Source organism: Ornithorhynchus anatinus, chromosome X5, assembly GCF_004115215.2.
Source record: "Ornithorhynchus anatinus isolate Pmale09 chromosome X5, mOrnAna1.pri.v4, whole genome shotgun sequence".
In the NCBI taxonomy this organism is placed as follows: Eukaryota; Metazoa; Chordata; class Mammalia; order Monotremata; family Ornithorhynchidae; genus Ornithorhynchus; species Ornithorhynchus anatinus.
In genome coordinates this window covers 9,653,564-9,675,260 of record NC_041753.1, presented here as the reverse complement: position 1 = coordinate 9,675,260, position 21,697 = coordinate 9,653,564, and the positions used below count along the sequence as shown (strand labels likewise).

The following is a 21,697-nucleotide window of genomic DNA, read 5'->3' as shown; positions in this document are numbered from 1 at the left end:
GGAGGTTATAATCCAATCATATGTAGTTGGCTGTCTGCAGCTCTGTAGTGTACTCCCATCAAAGGTAATTCTGGGAAACCAATGTATAAAGTTAAAAAAATGGAAATGTCCATACGTATGGGATGGTTTCAGATATTCTCCATTAAACTCCATGTCCTTTCCAGGCAGGTGAAATAATAATAATAATAATAATGATGATGATGGTATTTAAGTGCTTATTATGTGTCAAGCATTGTTCATAGCACTGGGGTAGATACAGGGTTATCAGATTGTCCCACGTGGGGCTCAGTTTTAATCCCCATTTTGCAGATGAGATCACTGAGGCACAGAGGCATTAAGTGACTTACCAAAAGTCACTAACAAGCAGTAGAGCTGGGATCAGAACCCTCATCCTCTGACTCCCAAGCCCAAGCTGTTTCCTCTAAGCCGCAGTGCTTCTCTTAAGGTTGCACTACCCCAGCTGGCATAAGGGTGCTTGCAAACTGGATTACCAGAGAATACCCTTTTATCAGGAAAGAGTTACTGGTGGCCTAGCCCTAATCCATCGCACACCATCGATGATCCCCACTACATCTTCTCCAGTGGATCAGTATCCTTCAGCACCTCCTAGAACAATGGGGAGAAATGTCTAACAATAGTTTTATGTTTCCCACCTGCCAGCCTTTCAGGATGTAGCAACAACTGACACTTTGGGAGTTACCCTCAAAGGTGCTCTGACCTTTGCAGTTCTGAAGAAACCAAGAAAATGTTGTTAAGTGATGTTGTCTTGGCCACTTTCTCCCTCTCTCAGACTGTAATTGGACTCCTGGGGAATGTAACACTTTTCACAGTATACATCTGCATCTTCATTTATTGGCCTCTGCGGTGGAGGTCCATGGACCTGATCCTAACACAGCTGACAGTCATCAACTCGGTGACACTTCTCACCCGGGGTCCCAGTGTTGATGTTCTTCTTTCACATGGAGAATAGTCTCAGTAATGTTGGGTGTCAGAACCTGGTCTACACCAGGAAAGTGACTCGGGCTCTTACTATTTGCACCATGTGTCTTCTAAGCATGTTCCAGGGCATTACTATCAGTCCGAGCACCTCCCACTGGGCCCGACTCAAATACCGGGCTCCCACGTGCATCCTCCCTTCCTTCCTCTTCTGGATCCTCCATTTCTTGCATCCTAATCTGTGGAAAACCACGGTAACCAACAAAAACATCAATCTCACAGTTAGTAAGTATAATGTATAACCCCTTCAACTGAGTGGAGGAAGATCAGATAGGGGTGTCAGGGAGGTTGTAATCCAATCATATGTAGTTAGGCTGTCGTGTTTGATTCTATATATCTTGATTCTATATTTATTGCTATTGTTTTAATGAGATGTTCATCCCCTTGATTCTATTTATTGCTATTGTTTTTGTCTGTCTGTCTCCCCCGATTAGACTGTAAGCCCATCAATGGGCAGGGACCATCTCTATCTGTTGCTGATTTGTACATTCCAAGTGCTTAGTACACATAGTAAGCGCTCAATAAATACTATTGAATGAATGAATAATGTGAAATACTGTACCAGTGTATTCTGGTTAAGTTATTTATCTGATGTTGTATTTCTAAGTGTTATTACCTCCCGAGATATCTTCTTTGTGCTCCTCATGACCTGGGCTAGTGGCTACATGGTGATTGTGTTGCATCAACACCACAAGCAAGTCCAGCACATCCATAACCCCAGCCTCTCCCCCAGATCCTCCGCAGAGAGCAGAGCTACCCAGACCATCCTGCTCTTGGTCACCTGCTTTATGTCCATATACTGGATCACACTCTTTTTCAGTTATGTGGAGGAAAACGTTCAGCTGAATCATGCTCTTGCCTACCTGGGTGTCTGTTACTCCTCCCTCTGCCCATGGGTGCTGATTGGCAGTGATCCCTGGGTCCCCAAACCCCACTGCTTCCTCAGGAAGGTTAGGGTTTCATCCCCACCACCTGCTCTCACTTACAGACAACAGAGCAGCTCCTAATCCTGTCACCTCTCCATGTGGGGAACAGGACTATCTACCCAACTCCTCCACCCCTCAGCCAAGCCGGTGTTTGGTGACTTCTAGCAAAGTGGCATTTTATGCCTTTGTAAGGGGGAAAAAAATCTTCTACCCATAAATTCAACTGCTGGAGCTGTGGTTTGGAGCTCCCTCTCTGCTTCTCTTATAATCATTTTGGTATTTGTTAAGTGCTTACGTTGTGCAAAATCCCATACGAAACATTGGGATATACATATACACATCACTCACTCACCGACTTAGACTCACACTTGAACCCATAATCTCTAATCACTGTAGTAACTCAACCTTCACAATCCCTTAAATTTCTCTATCCATCCTGCTTTCTCTCTCACACACCCACTCCCCACAGATCTGTCCTGTTCCCCCATAGAGACTCCTGATCTTTACAGTCTCTCCAGTTTTCTAAGGTCATCATGCCCCATTTGGTCTCTACACCTAAACTCTTGATGCACAAATTGACTCCCTTAACACTGCTCTTGCCATTGAACTCAACTCGTTTGTTCCCCGTCCCTCCACCAATCTCTACCACTAACCGGCAACTCTGGATCACCTCCTAAATCTGCTTCCTCTGCTCTTGTGCAATACCTGTGGTGAACTGTTGGTGGAAATCCAGACACCAGGCAATCCTTTTCCATCTTATATTCATCCTCACCTACATTAGCTCTGTCCTCTCTGCCATTTGGGAACATGATTTCTCCATCCTTATTGACTCCCATGCCCATTGCCTGCCCCAGCTGATTCAGACATTTAACTCCCTCCTCAAACCCCTTGTTACTCCTTCCCCCTATCTCTTGTCCCTAATGATCTGGCCATCTATGTTATTAGTAAAATTGAAACCATTTGGTATGCTCTCCCTAAAATCTCCCCTGCTCCTTTCAACTCCCCTCTTCCTTTCATTTGGACTCTCCCATCTCTTCAAGCAATATCTTAAGAGGAGCTCTTCCATATCGTCAAAAATCTAGCCCCTCCACCTGTGCCTATCACTCCATTCCTTCACGCTTTATCAAAACACTTGCTACCTCCCTTCTTCCCTCTCTGACCACCAGCTTCAACTGTTCATTTTCCAGTGACTTCTTCTCCATTGCTTTCAAACATGGTCATTCATGTCCTAAAAACATCCTCCCCTGACCCATGACTCCCTTTAGTTAGTGCTCCATCTCTCTCTTATCATTCCTCTCCAACCTCCTGGGTGAGTTGTCTATGCCTGCTGCCTACATGTAACATCTTAAAATTAACTATATGATGTCCTCAAATCTGGTTTCAGCCTCCTTCAGTCCTTGGAAACTGCCATCTCTAAGGTCATCAATGCCATCCTTCTTGCCAAATCCAATGGCCGCTACTCCATCCTAATCCTGCGCAACCTCTCAGCTGCCTTCAACATGGTGGTCCACTCCCTTCTCCTTGAAGCATTATCTAATTGGGTTTCACTGTCATTGTCCTCTCCTGGTTCTCCTCCTGTCTCTCTGACAACTCTTTCTCTCTGTTCCCTCTAATTGTGGGAGTTCCTTAAGGTTCTATACTGGCTTTCCTTCAATTCTCCATCTACACCTACTTACTGTCTTAGAAAACTCATTTGCTACCATAGCTTCAACTGTCATCTCTATGAAGATGATTTTCAAATTTCTCTCTCCAGCCCTGAACTCTCTCCTTCTCTGCAGTCTTGCATATTCTCCTGCCTTCAATTCATCTCTACTTGTATGTTCCATGGACACCTCAAACTTTTCATTCAATAGTATTTATTGAGTGCTTACTATGTGCTTACTATGTGCAGAGCACTGTACTAAGTGCCTGGAATGTACAATTTGGCAACAGATAGAGACAATCCCTGCCCAGTGACGGGCTAACATGTTCTAAAAAAACTCCTCATCTTCCCACCCAAATCCTAGTTAGCCACCTACCCCTCACCCAAGTCATCCCACTGGCCTGTAACTCCCTCGTTCTTCATTTTTGACGAAGTTCCAGTCTTCCCACCTTCAAAGCCATATTACAAGCATATCATCAAGAGGCCTCCCCAGCTAAGTTCTTATTTCCCTTATTCCCTTTCTATTCTGTATCACCAGTGCATTTGGATCTGTATTCTTATATTGCATTATGAGAAGCCGTGTGGCTTAGTGGGTAGAGCACGGACCTGGGATTCAGAAGGTCAAGGATTCTAATCACGGCTCTACCATATGTCTTGCTGTGTGACCTCGGGCAAGTCACTTCACTTCTCAGTTACGTCATCTGTAAAATGGGTTTAAGAGTATGAGCCCTATGTGGGATGGGGACTGTGTCCAACCTGACTAACTTCTATCTACCCTAGCGCTTAGCACAGTACTTGGCACATAGTGCTTAACAAGTACCACAATTATTATCATACTTTACATATTCAATATTCCCTCCCCTTTAAGCCCCTTAGCACATATACATATCTACAATTTATTTTAAATGTCTGTCTCCCCCTCTAAATAAATAAATTGTGGTATTTGTTAGGCGCTTACTATGTGCAAAGCACTGTTCTAAGCGCTGGGGGATACAAGGTGATCAGGCTGTCCCATGTAGGGCTCACAGTTTTAATACCCATTTGATAGATGAGGTAACTGAGGCACAGAGAAGTTAAGTGACTTGCCCAAGGTCACACAGCTGACTAGCAGCAGAGCAGGGATTAGAACTCAAGCCCTCTCTCTTTCCACTGAGCCACGCTGCTTCTCACTGTGAGCACTTTATGGATTAGGAATGTGTCCACCAACTCAGTTGTCTTGGACTTTCCCACGTGCTTTACAGTGTTCTGCACAGAGCACTCAGTAAATGCTATTGATTGATTGATTGATTGATAGGACACAGATAGACTATCCCACGTGGGGTTCACTACCTGCTACTTCAGTCATTCACCTCGTATTACAGTTGCTATTCCCTCACTCAAACCTGGGGGTGGGGGGCAGGGTAGGCTCCTGAAAAAGTTAACTCATAGTTTACATCTGCATCTTCATTTCTTGGCCACGGCAGAAGTTCATGGACCTGATCCTCACACACCTGACTGTGGCCAACTCAGTGACACGCTTCACTCAGAGGGTGCCAGGAGTAATATTCCTCTTTCACAAGGAGAACAGTCTGGTTAATATGAGGGTATCAGATCCTGGTCTACACTTGAGTGACCCAAGGACCTACCACCTGCACCACCTGTCTCCTGAACATGTTCTAGCCTGTCAAGGGTTAGGTGCTTTAGTTTTGATTCTATGACAAATGGCCTATTCATATTATTATTCATTTATAATATAAATATATTAAATTTATATTCATTGTTGAAGAAGACTCCCCAGTTAATTTGGAATGTCCCAAATCACATCAATCCAGCATTCTCTTCTGACAGCACACCCATCTTTGGCACTACAAATTTAGTCCAGAACTGGGAGTAAGAAAATCAGGATTCTGGTCTTGACTCTGCAATTTGCCTTCTTTCATGTCCTTGGGCAAATCACTCAACTTCTCTGTGCCTCAGTTTCCTTATCTGTAAATGATAATCAAATATCTGCTCTCCCTCCCTCTTCCACAGTGCATTCTGTGTGTGACAGGGAATATGTTTAATCTATCTTCTATCTCTCACAGTGCTTAGCACAATGCTTGGTCATAAGCATTTAATAAATACCATTATTATTATCATTATTTATCTAGCTGCTTCATCCTGTCATACTTGTGTTATTAGGGCAGGGAATGTGTGTGTCTATCAACTCTGTTATATTGTACTCCCCTGTATGCTTAGTACAGTGCTCTGCACATAGTAAGCACTCAATAAATATGATTGATCGATTGATTACCTGTTACTGAAGAACCTGAAGAAGCAGCATGGCCTATTGGAAAGATCATGTGTCTGGGAGTCAGAAGACCTGGGTGGTATCCCCAGTTCTGCCACATGCCTCTTGTGTAACTCCTCCCCTTAGACAGTGAGTAGAACAGGAACAGAAACAGGAACAGGGACTGCTCTGATGTAGCTAACCCAGTGCTTACTACAGTGTTTCATGCCTAGTAAGTAATTTTAAAAGTGCATTTTAAAAATTACCGCAATTATTTTTATTATTGCTTCCTTTTGTCTTGCTCTTTTTAGTTTTAAATGATATGTTTTCCTCTGTCCCCCATTAGATTTTAAGATTCTTATGGGGGAGATTTTTTTTTTTGATCCTGTCAAACATCCTTGGGCATTTGGTGCATTGCTCTGCACATAAAAAAAAGCAGGGGTATTTAATTGAGCACTTACTGAGTGCAGAACACTGTGCAAAGCACTTGGAAGAGGAGAAGAGTCATTAGACATGATGCCTGCCCAAATTAATAATGATGATGATGATAGTAATAATGGTAATTACAATAATAATATGTGTTAAGTTCTTACTATGTGCCAAGCACTGTATTAAACACTTGGGTAGATACAAGATAATCAGGTCCCACATGAAGCTCATAATCAAAGTAGGAGGGAGAACAGGTATTGTAACTGAGGTCTAGAAAAACTTAGTGACTTGACCAAGGTCACACAGCAGGCAATTGGTGGAGCTGGGATTATAACCCAGGTTGTCTGACTCTCAGGCCTATATTCTTTCCACTAGGACACAATGCTTCTACCCAATAATAAAATAATAATGCTGTTGCTGATGATTAGGGTATGAATAAATACGGTACTGATTAAGCACTTACTAGGTGACGAGCACCCACTTGTATGAGGGTTAATATAAAATATTCAGATTGGCCACCGTCTCTGTTCCACATGGGCTTCACAGTCTACAAAGAAGGGAGAACAGGCTTTGAACATCCATTTTACAGATGAAGAAACTGAGGCACAGAGAAATTAAATGACTTCCCCGAGCTCCCACAGCAATTGGAAGGAATCCTGTGGTCTAGGTGGGTAGCATACAATCATCATCATCAATAACAATTATTAAGCCCCCCGCTGAATGTGAAATACTGTTTAGGAGAGTACAACAGAAGACATGTGACCACTCCTCTCACTTCTTACAATCTACTGGGTTGGAGAAACAGTTGAACAAAAATTACATAGACTGTAGACTATATTGTAAACTCCTTGTGGGCAGGGAATGTGTCTGTTTATTGTTGCATCATACTTTGCCAAATGGTTGGTACAATCCTCTGCACACCGTGTGTTGTATAAATATGACTGACTGACTGACTGACAAATGAAAAAAGGAGCCAGAGGAAGAAAAAGGAAGTATCAGAAAGCAATGTCATAAATGGCATTGATCGATTGATAGAATGACTGATTGAAATGGAATAACTATTAACAGTCTTTGACGAGGGTGATAGCATGGAAAGAACCTATTTGAATGGGTGAAGACACTTCCCTAGGCAGATTCAGGAGGTTGGAAAAAATCACCTCTAAACGCTTTCTAGCTAAAGGTTTCTGAGAGACTAAACCCTATACTACATCTTTAATCAAGTCTCCCAACCTAAAAATTTATATTTAATTAGTTAATTGCTTAGTTCAACTTTTAAAATGGATGGGAGATGATTTGCCACTGGGAGGAAGGTTTGTTCATTCTTTGGAGTTTTCTCCAACTCCTACTCGAGGAGGTGTCACAGCAGTGACAAGGGACATGGTAATGGAAACCCTTGGGGGACATGAGTCCTCAGCACCTCATCCTTATAACCATTGCACTGGCAGGGTCCCTCCAGCCATACACAAAACAAACCTGACACTGCAGCACACCTGGAGATTATCCCATCACCAACTCAGTTGAGCAGGTCCTCGTTGTCAAGTTGTGATTCGGGGAGCAGAGGCAGAAACAGTGAGTGTGTGTCCTGTACTCAGAAAGTCTGTGTCCTGGAACTGTGACTCTGTAGTGGGAAAGGACACTGAATGCAGTCTGAGTGAACAGCTGATTTCTCACTATTTCCAGAAGGGGAGGAGGTTGGGATAAAGGGGAAATTGAAGATATAGCATTGCTGCTAATTTAATATCCCTTAGCTCAACATCCTTACACCACTTAGAGGAGGAAACTGTACCAAGTTTTGGGTTCAGAATCCAGGATTTGCTACAACCCTGATAGCCGACTATTCCTACCTAGCAGGCACCAATGTCCTGGAATGTGCCTTTCTCTGTTTCATGCCTCATTTGCCCCTATGATAAAAATCATAGGCTCAACTTAAGAATTAAATGTAGTGATTCTGTGCAATGGAAACAATTAAGTTCACTAAATGAAAGTCTTTCAGTGAAAATTTTCTTTGGTCCCTTGTAACTCCATTTATAAAAAAACACATTTCTCTTTTATGTCTTTTAAATACCAAACTTTGTAAGGAGATGATGTCCCAAGTGGTTGGATCAGCATGACTGAAAGGTCAAAGGCAGGATTTTAGAAAACAAGGTATTGGACAAGGAGCAAAGGTAGTGAGCTGAGGAGTGTGGGTGAAGCAAATTGATGGAATAGGATGAAGAGAAAGTAGGCGGAGCACTCGAGAGAGGGGTCCTGGGAAGGGAAGACTATAGATTTAGAACAAGGCAGAGGTTGGGGTTTAGGGAGCCCCCCCAACCCAATGAAGCCATCTAGATAGCATAATGGAAAGCACCTAGAACTATAATCCCAGGTCTGGTACTTTAGTGCCATGTGGTCTTGGGCATGACATTTAAATTTTCTATACCTCAGTCTCCTCACTTGTAAAATGGGAATTGATTACCTGTTCTCCTTCCCTTTTAGACTGCGAGCCCCCGGTAATAATAATAATTGTGGTATTTGTTAAACACTTACTATGTGCTATTCTTATATTTTCTTGCTTCACTTATCTGTAATTTATTTTAGTGTCTGTCTCCCCAGATAGATTATAAAATCCTTGAGGGCAAGGATCATGTTTACTTTGTCTATGATACTCTCCCAGGTGCTTAGTACGGTGCTCTGACCACAGTAAGTGCTCTGTAAATATAAATCAATCAATCAATTGTATTTATTGCAAGGTTTACAGCCAGGCCTAATGGCCAAAGCACTGGCTTTGGAGTTAGAGGTCATGGGTTCTAATCTAATCCTAGTTCTACCACATGTCTGCTGGGTGACTTTGGGAAAGTAACTTCACTTCTCTGGGGCTCAGTTCCCTCATCTGCAAAATGGGGATTAAGAATGTGAGCCTCATGCGGAACAGGGACTGCGTCCAACCTAAGTACTTTGTATCTACCCCAGCTCTTAGGGCAATGCTTGGCACAAAGTAAGCACTTAACGAATACCATAATCATTTTTATTACTATATTTCTGTATGCAGAATAATGTACGAAGCAATTGGGAGAGTATATAATAACGAAGGTGATAGAAGTTGACATTCCCTGATCCCAACAAACTGCCTAGAGCGGGATATAGACATTAATATGAACAAATAAATTAAGGATATGTACATAAGTGCTGTAGACTGAGGGAGGGGTGAATAAAGGCCTTCCCAGACTGAGCTCCTCTTCCCCCTCTACTCCCTCTGCCATCCCCCCTTTACCTCTCCGCAGCTAAAGCCTCATTTTCCCCTTTTCCCTCTGCTCCTCCACCTCTCCCTTCCCATCCCCACAGCACTGTACCCGTCCGCTCAACTGTATATATTTTCGTTACCCTATTTATTTTGTTAATGAATTGTACATCGCCTTGATTCTATTTAGTTGCCATTGTTTTTATGAGATGTTCTTCCCCTTGACGCTGTTTAGTGCCATTGTTCTTGTCTGTCCGTCTCCCCCGATTAGACTGTAAGCCCGTCAAACGGCAGGGACTGTCTCTATCTGTTGCCGACTTGTTCATCCCAAGCGCTTAGTACAGTGCTCTGCACATAGTAAGCGCTCAATAAATACTATTGAATGAATGAATGAATGAATGAATGAATAAAGGATGCAAAACCAAGTGCAAGGGTGATCTCAATGTGGGCAGGGAATGTGTCTGTTTATTGTTATACAGTACTCTCCCAAGCGCTTAGTACAATGCTCTTCACAGCGCTTAGTACAATGCTCTTCACACAGTAAGCGTTCAGTAAATATTACTGGATGGATGGATGGATGGATGAATGAATGAATGAATGAATGAATGAATGAATGAGCACAGAAGGGATTGGAGAAGAGGAAATGAGAGCTTAGTCGGGGAAGGCCACTTGGAGGAAATGCGCTTTTAAAAAGGCTTTGAAGGTGAAGAGAGTAATCATCTGTTGAATATGAAGGAAGCTGTTCCAGGCCACAGGCAGGGTGTAGGGGAGAAGTGCCTGTCCTCTCCCTGACTACCCTGTCACTGTGGACGGCACGACCATCCTTCCCATCTCACAGGCCCGCAACTTTGGTGTCATCCTTGATTCAGCTCTCTCATTCACCCCAAACATCCAATCTGTCACCAACACCTACCAGTCTCACCTTTACAGTATCACCAAGATCCGCCCTTTACTCTCCATCTAAATGGCTATCATGCCGGTACAAGATCTCATAATATCCCGACTGGATTATAGAGTCAGCCTCCTCTCTGATCTCCCTTCCTCTTTTCTCTCCCCCCTCCAGTCTATTCTTCATTCCACTGACCGGATCATCTTCCTACAGAAACGCTCTGGGCATGTCACTCCTCTCCTTAAAAACCTCCAGTGGTTGCCTATCAACCTTCTCACAAAACTCCTCACTCTTGGCTTCAAAGCTCTCCATCACCTTGCCCCCTCCTACCTCACCTCCCTTCTCTCTTTCTACTGCCCACCCCATACACTCTGCTCCTTTGCTGCTCACCTCCTCACTGTCCCCCATTCACACCTCTCCTGCCATCGACCCTTGGCCCACGTTCTACCACTGTCCTGGAATGCCCTCCCTCCTCACTTCTGCCAAACTAACTCTCTTCACCTCTTCAAAGCCCTATTGAGAGCTTACCTCTTCCAAGAGGCCTTCCCAGACAGAGCCCTCCTTTCCCTCTGCTCCTCCTCTCCTCCCCTTCCCCCCCCCCGCTCTTCCCCCTTTCCCTCCCTTCAGCACTGTGCTTATTTGTATATATTAATAATAATAATAATATTAGTATTTGTTAAGCGCTTACTATGTGCAGAGCACTGTTCTAAGCGCTGGGGTAGACACAGGGGAATCAGGCTGTCCCACGTGGGGCTCACAGTCTTAATCCCCATTTTACAGATGAGGTAATTTATTACTCTATTTATTTTGTTAATGAGGTGTATATCTCCATGATTCTATTTATCTTGATGATGTTGTCGTGTTTTTGTTTTGTTCTGTTTTGCTTTGCTGTCTGTCTCCCCCATTTAGACTGTGAGCCCGTCATTGGGCAGGGATTGTCTCTAACTGTTGCCCAATTGTACATTCCAAGCACTTATCACAGTGCTCCGCACATAGTAAGCACTCAATAAATACTATTGAATGAATGAATGAATGAATGAATGAATGAATGAAAGGTCAGCAGCAAGATAAACGTTAACGAGGTAGAATGGGTAGTTTGGCATTAGAGGAGCAAAATGTGCGGGGTGGGTTGTAGTAGGAAATCAGGAAGGTAAGGTAGGAGGGGGTGAGGTGATTGCAAAGGAGTTTCTGTTTGATGTGACGGTGGACTGAATGGTTTTGTTGAAAAAGAATCTAGGCAGCAGAGAGATGGCAAGAAGGGAGGTCAGCAAGCAGGTTGATGCAGCAATCAAGGCAGGATAGGATAAGTGCTTGGATTCATGTAGTAGCAGTTTGGATGTAAAGGAAAAGGCAGGTATTAGCTACGTTAAGGTTGAACCGACACGATTTGGTGACAGATTGAATATGTGGATTGAATGAGAGTGGTGAGTTGAGGATAACGCTAAATTTACAGGCTTGAGAAAAAGGGAGGAAACCAAAACACTTGCTCCATGAGTCTTTCCAATCTTTCCCTCAAACAATGAATTGCATAACTCCCTTTTGATCTTTATTCTAAACTGAAATGTGCATAAAATAATGATACTCGTAATTTTAAAAGTAGTATTTATTAAGTGAAATGTACCCAAAACTCTACTAAGTGTTGAGTTAGATACACTATAAGCAGAACAGACACAGTCCCTGTAAAATAGAAAACATTTTTGGCATATTATACTTGCAGATTATTATTTCCAGACATTATCTCCAAATTAAATTTTTAGTTTAAATAATTTACTTGGAATTTTAATTTTAGTTGTAAAAATGTTTTAAGTGCTACTTACAGGGGTTCCTATGCAGTTGAAAAGAAACAAGAAAAACAGTTCTCTCTATTTCTGTTTCAATCAATGCTCCAATCTGATCTGTTTCCATTAGGTTTTATGTTTTGTATTATCGTGTCTGCCATTTCAAATCTCCATTTCCAGAAGTTGAGTATTTAAGTGATAAATCCTTTGGGGGTTCTCTTTAAGCTCCTCTACCATGTGCAGTTGGAAAGAAGATGATTGGAAGTGAAATGGTATTGGGAATTATCCAAAAATAAAAGAAGTTTTTTAAAATCCTCAATTCAGTTGCTTACCTGGTGCCTGATTTGCCTTTCATGTGTCTATTTGGCCAGATTCAATATTTATATTACCATTCTCCAGTAAATCCACTGTTTCCTGCAGTCCAAATCTTAAACATGCTTGTAATCACAAAATTGCTACGCTGTTCCTTTAACCCCCAAATCTGGTAGATTTCCTTCTCACCCTGAAATTGTCATGTTGCATGCATAAAGCAAATATTATTTCTAAACATTAGTATACCTGTAACTTTTTATCAGGTACAACTCCCTTGTGGATAATATGTACTTGAGTCCTCATGTACCCCCATGCCTAGGTATGGACATATGTATTTATTTATACTCATCCTCAACACTTGGGTACAGATGTATATTTGAAGGAACACTGTCCTACTGTTTGTCAGTATTTGTTTTTTTCTGTCTTGCTCCTATTAGACTCTGAGTTGTTTGTGGGCAGGACTTACATCTTTTACTTCTGATGTATTTTCCCAAGCTTTTAGTACAGTACAGCTCTCAATAAATACCATTATTTCTATCACATCTAAGAAAAATTAAAAAAAATATAATTAGCTTTATTTTTCCAGACACCCTGTTTTCTTGGAGTTTTGTTTCCTTTCATTATGTCTCTTAGGAAAATTCAAAGTGGTTTGTTCTCCATTGTAAATTGCTCAGGTATGTTGTGTGTAATTTCTATGTTGTTGTATTTTCTGATTATTTTTGGACCCAGGCATCTTTGTTTTTTGTAATTATTATGATAGTGTTTAACTTTTAATGTATCAGTGTACAGAATGGGATTTCTGGAGGCCTGGGTTCTAATCCCAGCTCTGTCATTTGCCTGTGTGTGACCTTGGACATGTCACAACTTCTCTGTGCCTCAATTTCCTCATCTACAAAATGGCAATTCAGTAACTGTTCTCCTTCCCCCTTCAACTGTGAGCCCATTGTAGGGCAAGGACTATGTCTTATCTTCTTGTCTCATACCTACCCCCATGCTTAGCACAATGCTGAGCACATGATATGCACTTAATGACTATCACATTTTTGTTATCATTATTATTGTTGTTGTTCTTAGTTTCATTGATATTCTCACTTTATTTTCATAATTAGTCACTTCAATCCTCTTCTGATTACTGTTTCCCACGAACAGCATCCTAATGAATTCACAACAATTTATTAATCAATCAAACAATGAATCAATTGCATTTATTTAGGGCTTCTTGTGTGCAGAGCACTGTACTAAGCACTTAGGAGAACATAATAGATACTTCACACCAGGTCACACAGCAAGCAGTTGGAAGCTGGAATAAGAACCCAGGTCCTTCTGATTCTCAAGCCCATGCTCTCTCTACTAGACCACACTGCTTCTTGAACTGTGAGGCCCACATGAGGCGGGGACTGTATCCAACCTGAATATTTCGTATCTAACCCAGTATCTTGTATCTTGCCCAGGGCTTAGTACAGTGCTTGGCACATAGTAAGCGCTTAAAAAACACCTAGATTCAAGAGGTGGCTGATATAACTTGGGGTGTTTGGAATAAATCAGCAAAGATTTATTGGAGGAAGTGGACTTTAGAAGGGTTTTGACTATGGGGAGAACTGAGGTCTGATGGATTTGGGGAGGGAGGGAGTCCCTAGTTGGGGAAACACCATGAACAAGGAGTCAGAGTTGCGGGAGTCAAGATCAAGGTCTCATTAGAAGATCAGGTTGGGAAGAGAGTGAATTAGGGAGTTGATGGTGGGGGTGGGGAAAGCAATGGAGGTGCTGATATATAAGCTAGGGTGAGAGTCTGAGCTGAAGAGCCTCGAAACTGATGGTGAAGAGTTTTGTCTTAGTGCAGAGGGATATGGGAAGCCAATGGAGGGTTTTGAGAGGTGGAGAGATGCGTGCTGAGTGATATTTCAGCAAAATGATTCATGTAGCAGTGTGTACTGTAGATTGGCATGAGGAGAGGCTGGAGGGCAGAAAGACTAGTGAAGAGAATGATACAGTAGCTTAAAACATGTACTCAAGTGATATTCATTTGGGAGAAAAAGAAGGGGTGGGCGGCCGCAATGTTATATAATAATAATGGGCAGGATTTGGCAGTAGATTAAATGTGAGAGTGAAAGGATAGAGAGGCTTCAAAATGGCATCAAGGACCTGTAAGATAGGGAGGAAGCTGGTCATAATCGTAGTATTTATTAAGCACTTACATTGTGCCAGTCACTGTACTAAGCACTGGGCTAGATACAAAATATTCATGTTGGAAACAGTCCCTGTCCTACATGTCCTACCTCCGCATCAGACAGAAACTCCTTGCCACTGGTTTTAAAGCACTCAATTAGCTCACCCCATCCTACCTCACCTCACTAATCTCCTACTACAACCCATCCCACACACTCTGTTCCTCTGGTGCCAGCTTAATCACTGAGCCTCTATCTCATCTGTCTTGCTGTGTCTTCCCTTTTCCCGTGTCTTCTCACTAGCCTGGATCTCCCTCCCCATCCTTGTATACCAGACCACCACTCTCTCCACCTTCAAAGCACAATTAAGGTGACATCTTCTCCATGAGCCCTTCCCTGATTAGGCATTCTTTTTCCTGACTCACTCTTCCTTCTGTGTTGTCTATGCACTTGGATTTGTGACCTTTGGACATTTGATATTTGCCCCACCCCCAACTACACAGCACTTATATACACATCTTTAAATTATTTATTACAAATTATTTATTCATTTTAATGTCTGCCTCCCCCTCTAGACTGTAAGTTCATTATCGGCAGGAAACGTGTCTGCTAATTCTCTTGTATGTACTCTCTCAAGCACTTAGAACAATGGTCTGCACATAGTTAGCACTCAATGAATACTATTGATTGATGGGGCTAACAGTCTAAATGGGAGGGAAAATGGTATTTAATCTTCATTTTACAGATGAGGAAACTGAGGCACAGAGAAGTGAAGTAATTTGCCCCAGGTCACCTAGCAGACACGTGGCCGAGATGGGATTAGAACCCAGGTCCTCTGACTCACAAGCCCATACCCTAGCCACTGGGCCACACTATTGACTAAGATGGGAAAGTTAGGAGAAGGTTTAGGGGCAAGGTGATTAGCTAGCAGTGAAGCTTCCAAGATCAGATGTCCCAGAGGCAAGAAGAGATGAAAAATTGCAGGCCAAAAGAAAGGCCAGGTTGGGAGAATAGATTTGGAAGTCATCATCCACATCATGGTAATAGATGAAATCCTAAAACACTGAGTGTAGAGAGACAAGAAAATGTGGTGATCAAGAGCAGAGCCTTGTTTAACCCCTCTTGGAGTAAGTTGAGGCAGAAGAGTGAAAATGAGAAGGAATAGCAGCAAGGTAGGAGGAGATCTAGGTTAGTTCTATTTCAGGAAACCAAAGCCTGATAGTATCTTGAGGAGGAGGGAGTCTAAGGAGCTAAGAAGTCGAGGATAATCAGTAGAGAGGATAGCCACCTGGCCATGGATATAAGGAGGTCATGGCCATAAGGAGGTCATAACTCAGTCTCAGTGGAGGGAAAAGTTCCCAAATCAGTAAAGAGAGCTGGGGGAGAGAAAAATGAGTGGAGAAAGTATAACAACCATCTCAAATTCTCTCAAAGTTTCTCAAATTCTATTTTATAAGGTTTCATCATTGAGACATTCTAATGGGTTTGTCATTTTAAGGTCCTCTGAGTTTAACAGAAATCAAGAACATGGTGGTAAGTGACCTGGTTTGGACTATCTTCTTCCTGGCTCAGACTAGCCTTGGGCTCCTGGGCAATTCAACCCTACTCATGCTGTACATCAACATTTTCATCACTCATCCCTATCAGAGGAAGTCGACAGATCTGATCCTCACCCACCTGACCGTGGCCAACACCATGACACTTCTCACCCAGTGTGCCCCAGGAATGGTGATGGCCTTTGGACTGAAGACTCTCGTAGGCACCATTGGATGCCAGATCGTCTTGTACATCAGAAGGGTGGCCAGGGCCCTTTCTATCTGCACCACATGTCTCCTGAGCGTTTTCCAGGCCATCACCATCAGTCCCAGCACTTCCCTCTTTGCCCAGCTCAAACCAAGAGCCCCCAGTTACATTTTCCCTTCCTTTGTCTTCTTCTGGATTCTCAATCTGTTCATAGACATTAATTTTCTAAAGTCTGTAGTAGCCATTAGGAATGACACCATCACTGTCAGTGTTTACAGAAGTAAGTCCTGTTCCAGTTCCCAGAGGGAAAGTCTCTTGAAACAAGATGCTTTTGTAAGCCTCATGACTCTGCGTGATGTCTTTTTTGTGTTCCTCATGAGTTGGACCAGTGGCTACATGGTGGTGGTGCTACACCAACACCAGAAGCAAGTCCAGCACATCCACAGCAACAGCCTCTCCCCCCAATTTTCTGCAGAGGCCAAAGCCACCCAGACCATCCTGCTCCTGGTCATTTCCTTTGTTTGTTTTTACTGCATCAACTCCAGCTTCAACCTGACCTTGTATTTTGTGCCAGAGAACGACTTGAGATTTTATGACCCAGTATTATTTCTCGGTGCTTGTTATGCCTTCTTCTGTCCCTTTGTGTTGATTAGCAAAGATCCCCGGGTCCCCACGGTACAGGGTGTCCTGAAAAAGATAAGAGGAACACTTGGTCCCCTGGATTCCAGCCAAGAACAACAGGTCACCTCCCTGCCTCTTTCTCAGCCCACTGACTCTCTGTAAAGATGCCGGTGATAGGGAGCAAGAGATGCTAGAAGAGGAGGACCAGTGAAACCTCCACTGAGAGCACTGCTTTGGAAGATTTCACTTCTCTGTCTTGCCCTTTCAATGTAGACCCACTACTCTCCCCTATTCTCAACTGCATATTTCCAGTGAAGATGTTCTCAATGAAGATGGCAGCCAGGTGACCAATCAGCCCTACTTGTTGATCATGATAGAGTGTCACTTAACAAGACAGGACCCATACCCATACCAACTTTATTCTCTCACCAACTTTCCACTTCTCTCATTTCTTATGGTATTTGTTAAGTGCTTGCAATGTGCCAGGTTCTGTATTAAGTACTGGGTAAAAGATACAAGATAATTGGGATGGTCAGAGTCCCGGTCCCACGTCGGGCTCATGGTCTTAATCCCCATTTTATAGATGAAGTAGCTAAGGTACAGAGAAGTTAAGTGACTTGCCCAAGGGCATACAGCAAACAAGTGGCAGAGATGGGATTAGAACGCAGGTCCTCTGACTCCCAGCACATGCTCTTTCCACCAGGCCACGCTGATTCTCTTCATCATCATCATCATCATCATCATCATCATCATCATCATGGTATTTATTGAGTCCTTCCTGGGTGCCTATACATAATGCATAAATATAAAATATATTTAATACATAAATATCACTACTGATGTACCTATGGCCAATCGCTTTTCCCCACTTTTTTTAATGGCATTTGTTCAGTTCTTACTATGTGTCAGGCACCGGACCTAAACTCTTAGATTGTAAGCCACGCAATGAACAGGGACCACGTTTAATTCATTCAATAGTATTTATTGAGCTGTTACTGCTCACAGAGCACTGTACTCAGTGCTTGTTCTTATCTGTCTTCTCTCTCCGTGCCTAGCACAGTCCTATGCCCATGGTAAGAGCTTAATAAATACTATTACTACTACTCTCCCCATCAGTTATATTTACAAATCTGTTGGAAATCTCCTTTTAACATTTTATTTGAATATTTACCTCACTGGCAATTATTCCATTTCTAAAACTTTATTACTTCAATTTAATATATCAAGTTAAGGTCCTCTCCCAAATTCTTTGCCTTCACTCACCAGCTCAGATATTTTGTAAACTAGATTATAATATCCTTAAGGGAAGGGATTGTGTATACATACTGTAATACTCCCCCAAGTGCTCAGTCCAATAATCTGTCCACTGTAGGCATTCTATACCATGGATGTTTCGAGTAGGTACTATGAACTCTTTGATGCATGGTATTGGATTCACAAAGGCAAGTATAAAAGACTCTTCAAAATTATACTCACAGTACTCCACTTGTATAGCACTGGTGAATTGTGGCAGATCTTCTCTGTCAAGAGAGGGGGTCTTAAATAAACTTTCAGTGAACAAAGTAGTGATTATATTTGTTATATGGCTCCATTCATAATTCAGTTACATTACTGCCTGATGGGAAGTGGTAGTGGCAATTTACCAAATTCTTTGCCCAAAGACCCACTGTAAAGGCCAGTCAGGAGGAGGAAGAAGATGATGGAAAGAGGGTCTCTCTATATGCCTGACACCCCTTGTTTCCTGACCACAAGGACTGGTAAATCCTACAGTGAGAGAACTGAGTCAGGAATCTGCATTCTCTCCCTTTTCCTCCCCACTGGAATGGATATTCGCCCTTAATCTTAGACTCAAACATATGGGTTCCAGACTGCTTTCCCTCATGGAAAGTAGAGGGAAATATACTCAAGGATATGGTAGTGGGATGGCTGAATGCCAAACTAGTTCCTCATGCCCTCTAACCCACTATCCCATCGTTCTTCCTTTCCTTTCTCCTCATCCACTCACTTAGAATGTGTTCTATCCTGCTTTACTGGTTATGAGGGGAAATGCAATTGTCAACACAGTTGCTACTGTTATGATCCTCTAGGTGTCATCCTTAACATCAGCTCACACCAGGGTCTCAAGGTGAACCAAGTTGAATCAATGAGTCAGTGGTATTTATCGAGCACTTATTATGTGCACAGTCCCATACTAAGCTACTCACCTAAAAAAGCAGTAGACAGAAAAGATCCAGTGATTCAAATTGCAGTATCACGGCTGTATCACCAAAAATTTCAGTGAGCCATAGTCCAATGAAGTGTCTTTGTTTTCAGAATGGCACAAGGAGAATTCTCTTTGATTATCAATCAAATTATGTCATTTATTAAGCACACACTGTGTGCTGTACTAAGTGCTTGAGAAAGTACAATACAGTACAATAGATGTCATTTCTGGTCCTTAGGATGCTTTAGGGCCAGCCAACTGCATCTTGCATTGCTGTGTTAGGGAGCAGTGGAGTCTTGTAGAATAAGAAAGGAAGTAGAGGTAGGAGGCTGAGGTTTGAATCTTGGCTCTGCCAGAGTGACTGAGAGGTTGTATTAAACCTCAGACCTCCTTCACCTCTCTTGTTCAATTTCTCCATCTATAAAGTGGAGAAAATAATCCCTGCCCACCCTACCCCACAAAGCTATAAATATAACAAAATGAGATTACAAATATGGAAAGCTCTTGGACAAGACTATAGCTGTACTGAAGCTTCATGAACCATTTTTGGAGAAAGAAAACAGTGTAACCCAGCTCTGCCACCTTTTGCCTGCTGTGTGACCTTGGGAAAATCATTTCATTTTTCTGTGTCCCAGTTTCCTCATTTTTAAAACGGGGAATTAATATTGGTTCTCCCTTCCCTAAGACTGCAAGTTCCATATGGGATGGGGACTATTTTCTACCTGATTATCTTATCTCTTCCCTAGGATTTGGCATAAAGTAAGTCCTTAACAATAGAATGATTTTGACAAACCTAAAACCACACTCATCATAAACTCTACCCCATCGCTGCAATGCATTGTAATCAAGTCCAAATTCTTTCCCCTGACCCAGATAATATTAATGAAAGCGAGGACAAAATAGAGGCAGGGGACTGGACTATAATTACCTCAAAATCACTTCTAGTGCTAGGCTTCTGAGAAAAATCACGACCCTTCCCTTGTTACCCAATATTCACCTCTCAAGTGGCAAAGGATTTACTCTTCAGCTGACACTCTGTATCTCATTATTACCAGAATTATTCAATCGATTATTTCATTCAAGCTTCAGTGCTATTTCAAGGAGCATTTCCAACAGGGAGAGAAGTTAGTCCCTGTTTTGGAGACATCTCAGACTCCCATTACAGAATCTGCCACAGCACCGTCAGTTGACAACGTAATTGTAGTCCTGGGGGAAGTTGAGCTCTTACAGTCAAGCTATAACTGCTGCCCTACCCCTGCCCTTTCAGGTATAGAAAAAGCAACCCCTTCTCTGCCCAGCATGTGGCAGGGGAGAACAGACCAACCCAGCTGAGTGCCCTCAGGAGTCAAGCTCGAATATGGGAGCAGGAGGCAGAAACAAAGTGGGAGCAGACTGGGCTCAGGGACTCTGAGGGTTGGGATGGTGTAAAAGAATTAACTCTTCCTGCAGTTGGTTTCTGGGATGAGCTGAGTTCTTTGCATTTGTCCATGACCTGCTCCTGGACTTGCTGCCCACAGCAGGCTTATCTAGAGGGCCTTGAATTCTCCAAAAACAGAAACATATTTTTATTATGCTATTTGTTACACTCTTACTTTGTTTCAGGCACTGTGTTAAGCACTGGGGAAGGTACAACCTATTCAGCTTGGACACAGTCCATTTCCCACATGGGGCTAAGTCTTAATCCCCATTGTATAGATGTGATAAATGAAGCATGGAGAAGTTAGTTGACTTGCCCAAGGTCACATAGTGGACAAGTAGCAGAGCCAGAATTAGAACCCAGATCCTTCTGACCCATAAGCACATGGTTTATCCTCTAGGCCACTCTGCTCTTCTAATCCATGCATCCAGTTCTCGACTCTGACTTCCCTCTTCCCTAATCTCTGTGTCTTTGCCCATCCCTTCTCTCTCACTCAGCCCTTTTCTTCACATCCATGTGCTCAAGAAAATTGGAGTCTGGGTACGGGAGAAAAGAGGGAACTGAGAAGGAGCAGAAGAGGTGAATATTGAGATATAACAGTATTACTGAAAATGATGCTAATCTCTAAAACAGGGTCCTCCACCATTTCTCTAAACATTAATAACAACAATTATAATAATAATTACAATTATGGTATTTGCTAAGTGCTTACTATATGCCAGGCACTGTACTAAGCACTTGGGTAGATATAAGCAAATTGGGTTGGACAGAGTCCCTGTCCCATGTGGAGCTCACAATCTCAATCCCCATTTTACAGATGAGGTAACTGAGGCACAGAGAAGTGAAGTGACTTGCCAAGGTCACACAGCAGAAAAGTGGCAGAACTGGGATTAGAAACCATGCCCATGCTCTATGCCATGCTGACCTCCTGTAACAATTCTAATTTATTAATCACCAGTAAAATGGACTTTGCACATTTTATCCTTGATCTTACTCACTATCTTCTGGATTACATTGATTTTAGCCAAAGTGACACAAATTCGATCAAGTATCATTACCTCTAATTGAAATCTCAAATTTGAGGCTCAGCTGGTGTTCGCAACAAGACTCC

The 21,697-nt window shown here is 42.5% G+C and overlaps 1 protein-coding gene and 1 pseudogene across 1 annotated transcript; both read left to right on the top strand.

The window, feature by feature from the left end:
- Positions 746-1,235, top strand: ORNANAV1R-PS3161 (vomeronasal 1 receptor ornAnaV1R-ps3161 pseudogene; annotated as a pseudogene).
- ORNANAV1R3114 (vomeronasal 1 receptor ornAnaV1R3114) lies at positions 16,130-17,128 on the top strand. The gene has a single exon (NM_001253506.1). The coding sequence runs from the start codon at positions 16,130-16,132 to the stop codon at positions 17,126-17,128; it is 999 nt and encodes a 332-aa protein (NP_001240435.1).
- The last annotated feature ends 4,569 nt before the right edge of the window (positions 17,129-21,697 follow it).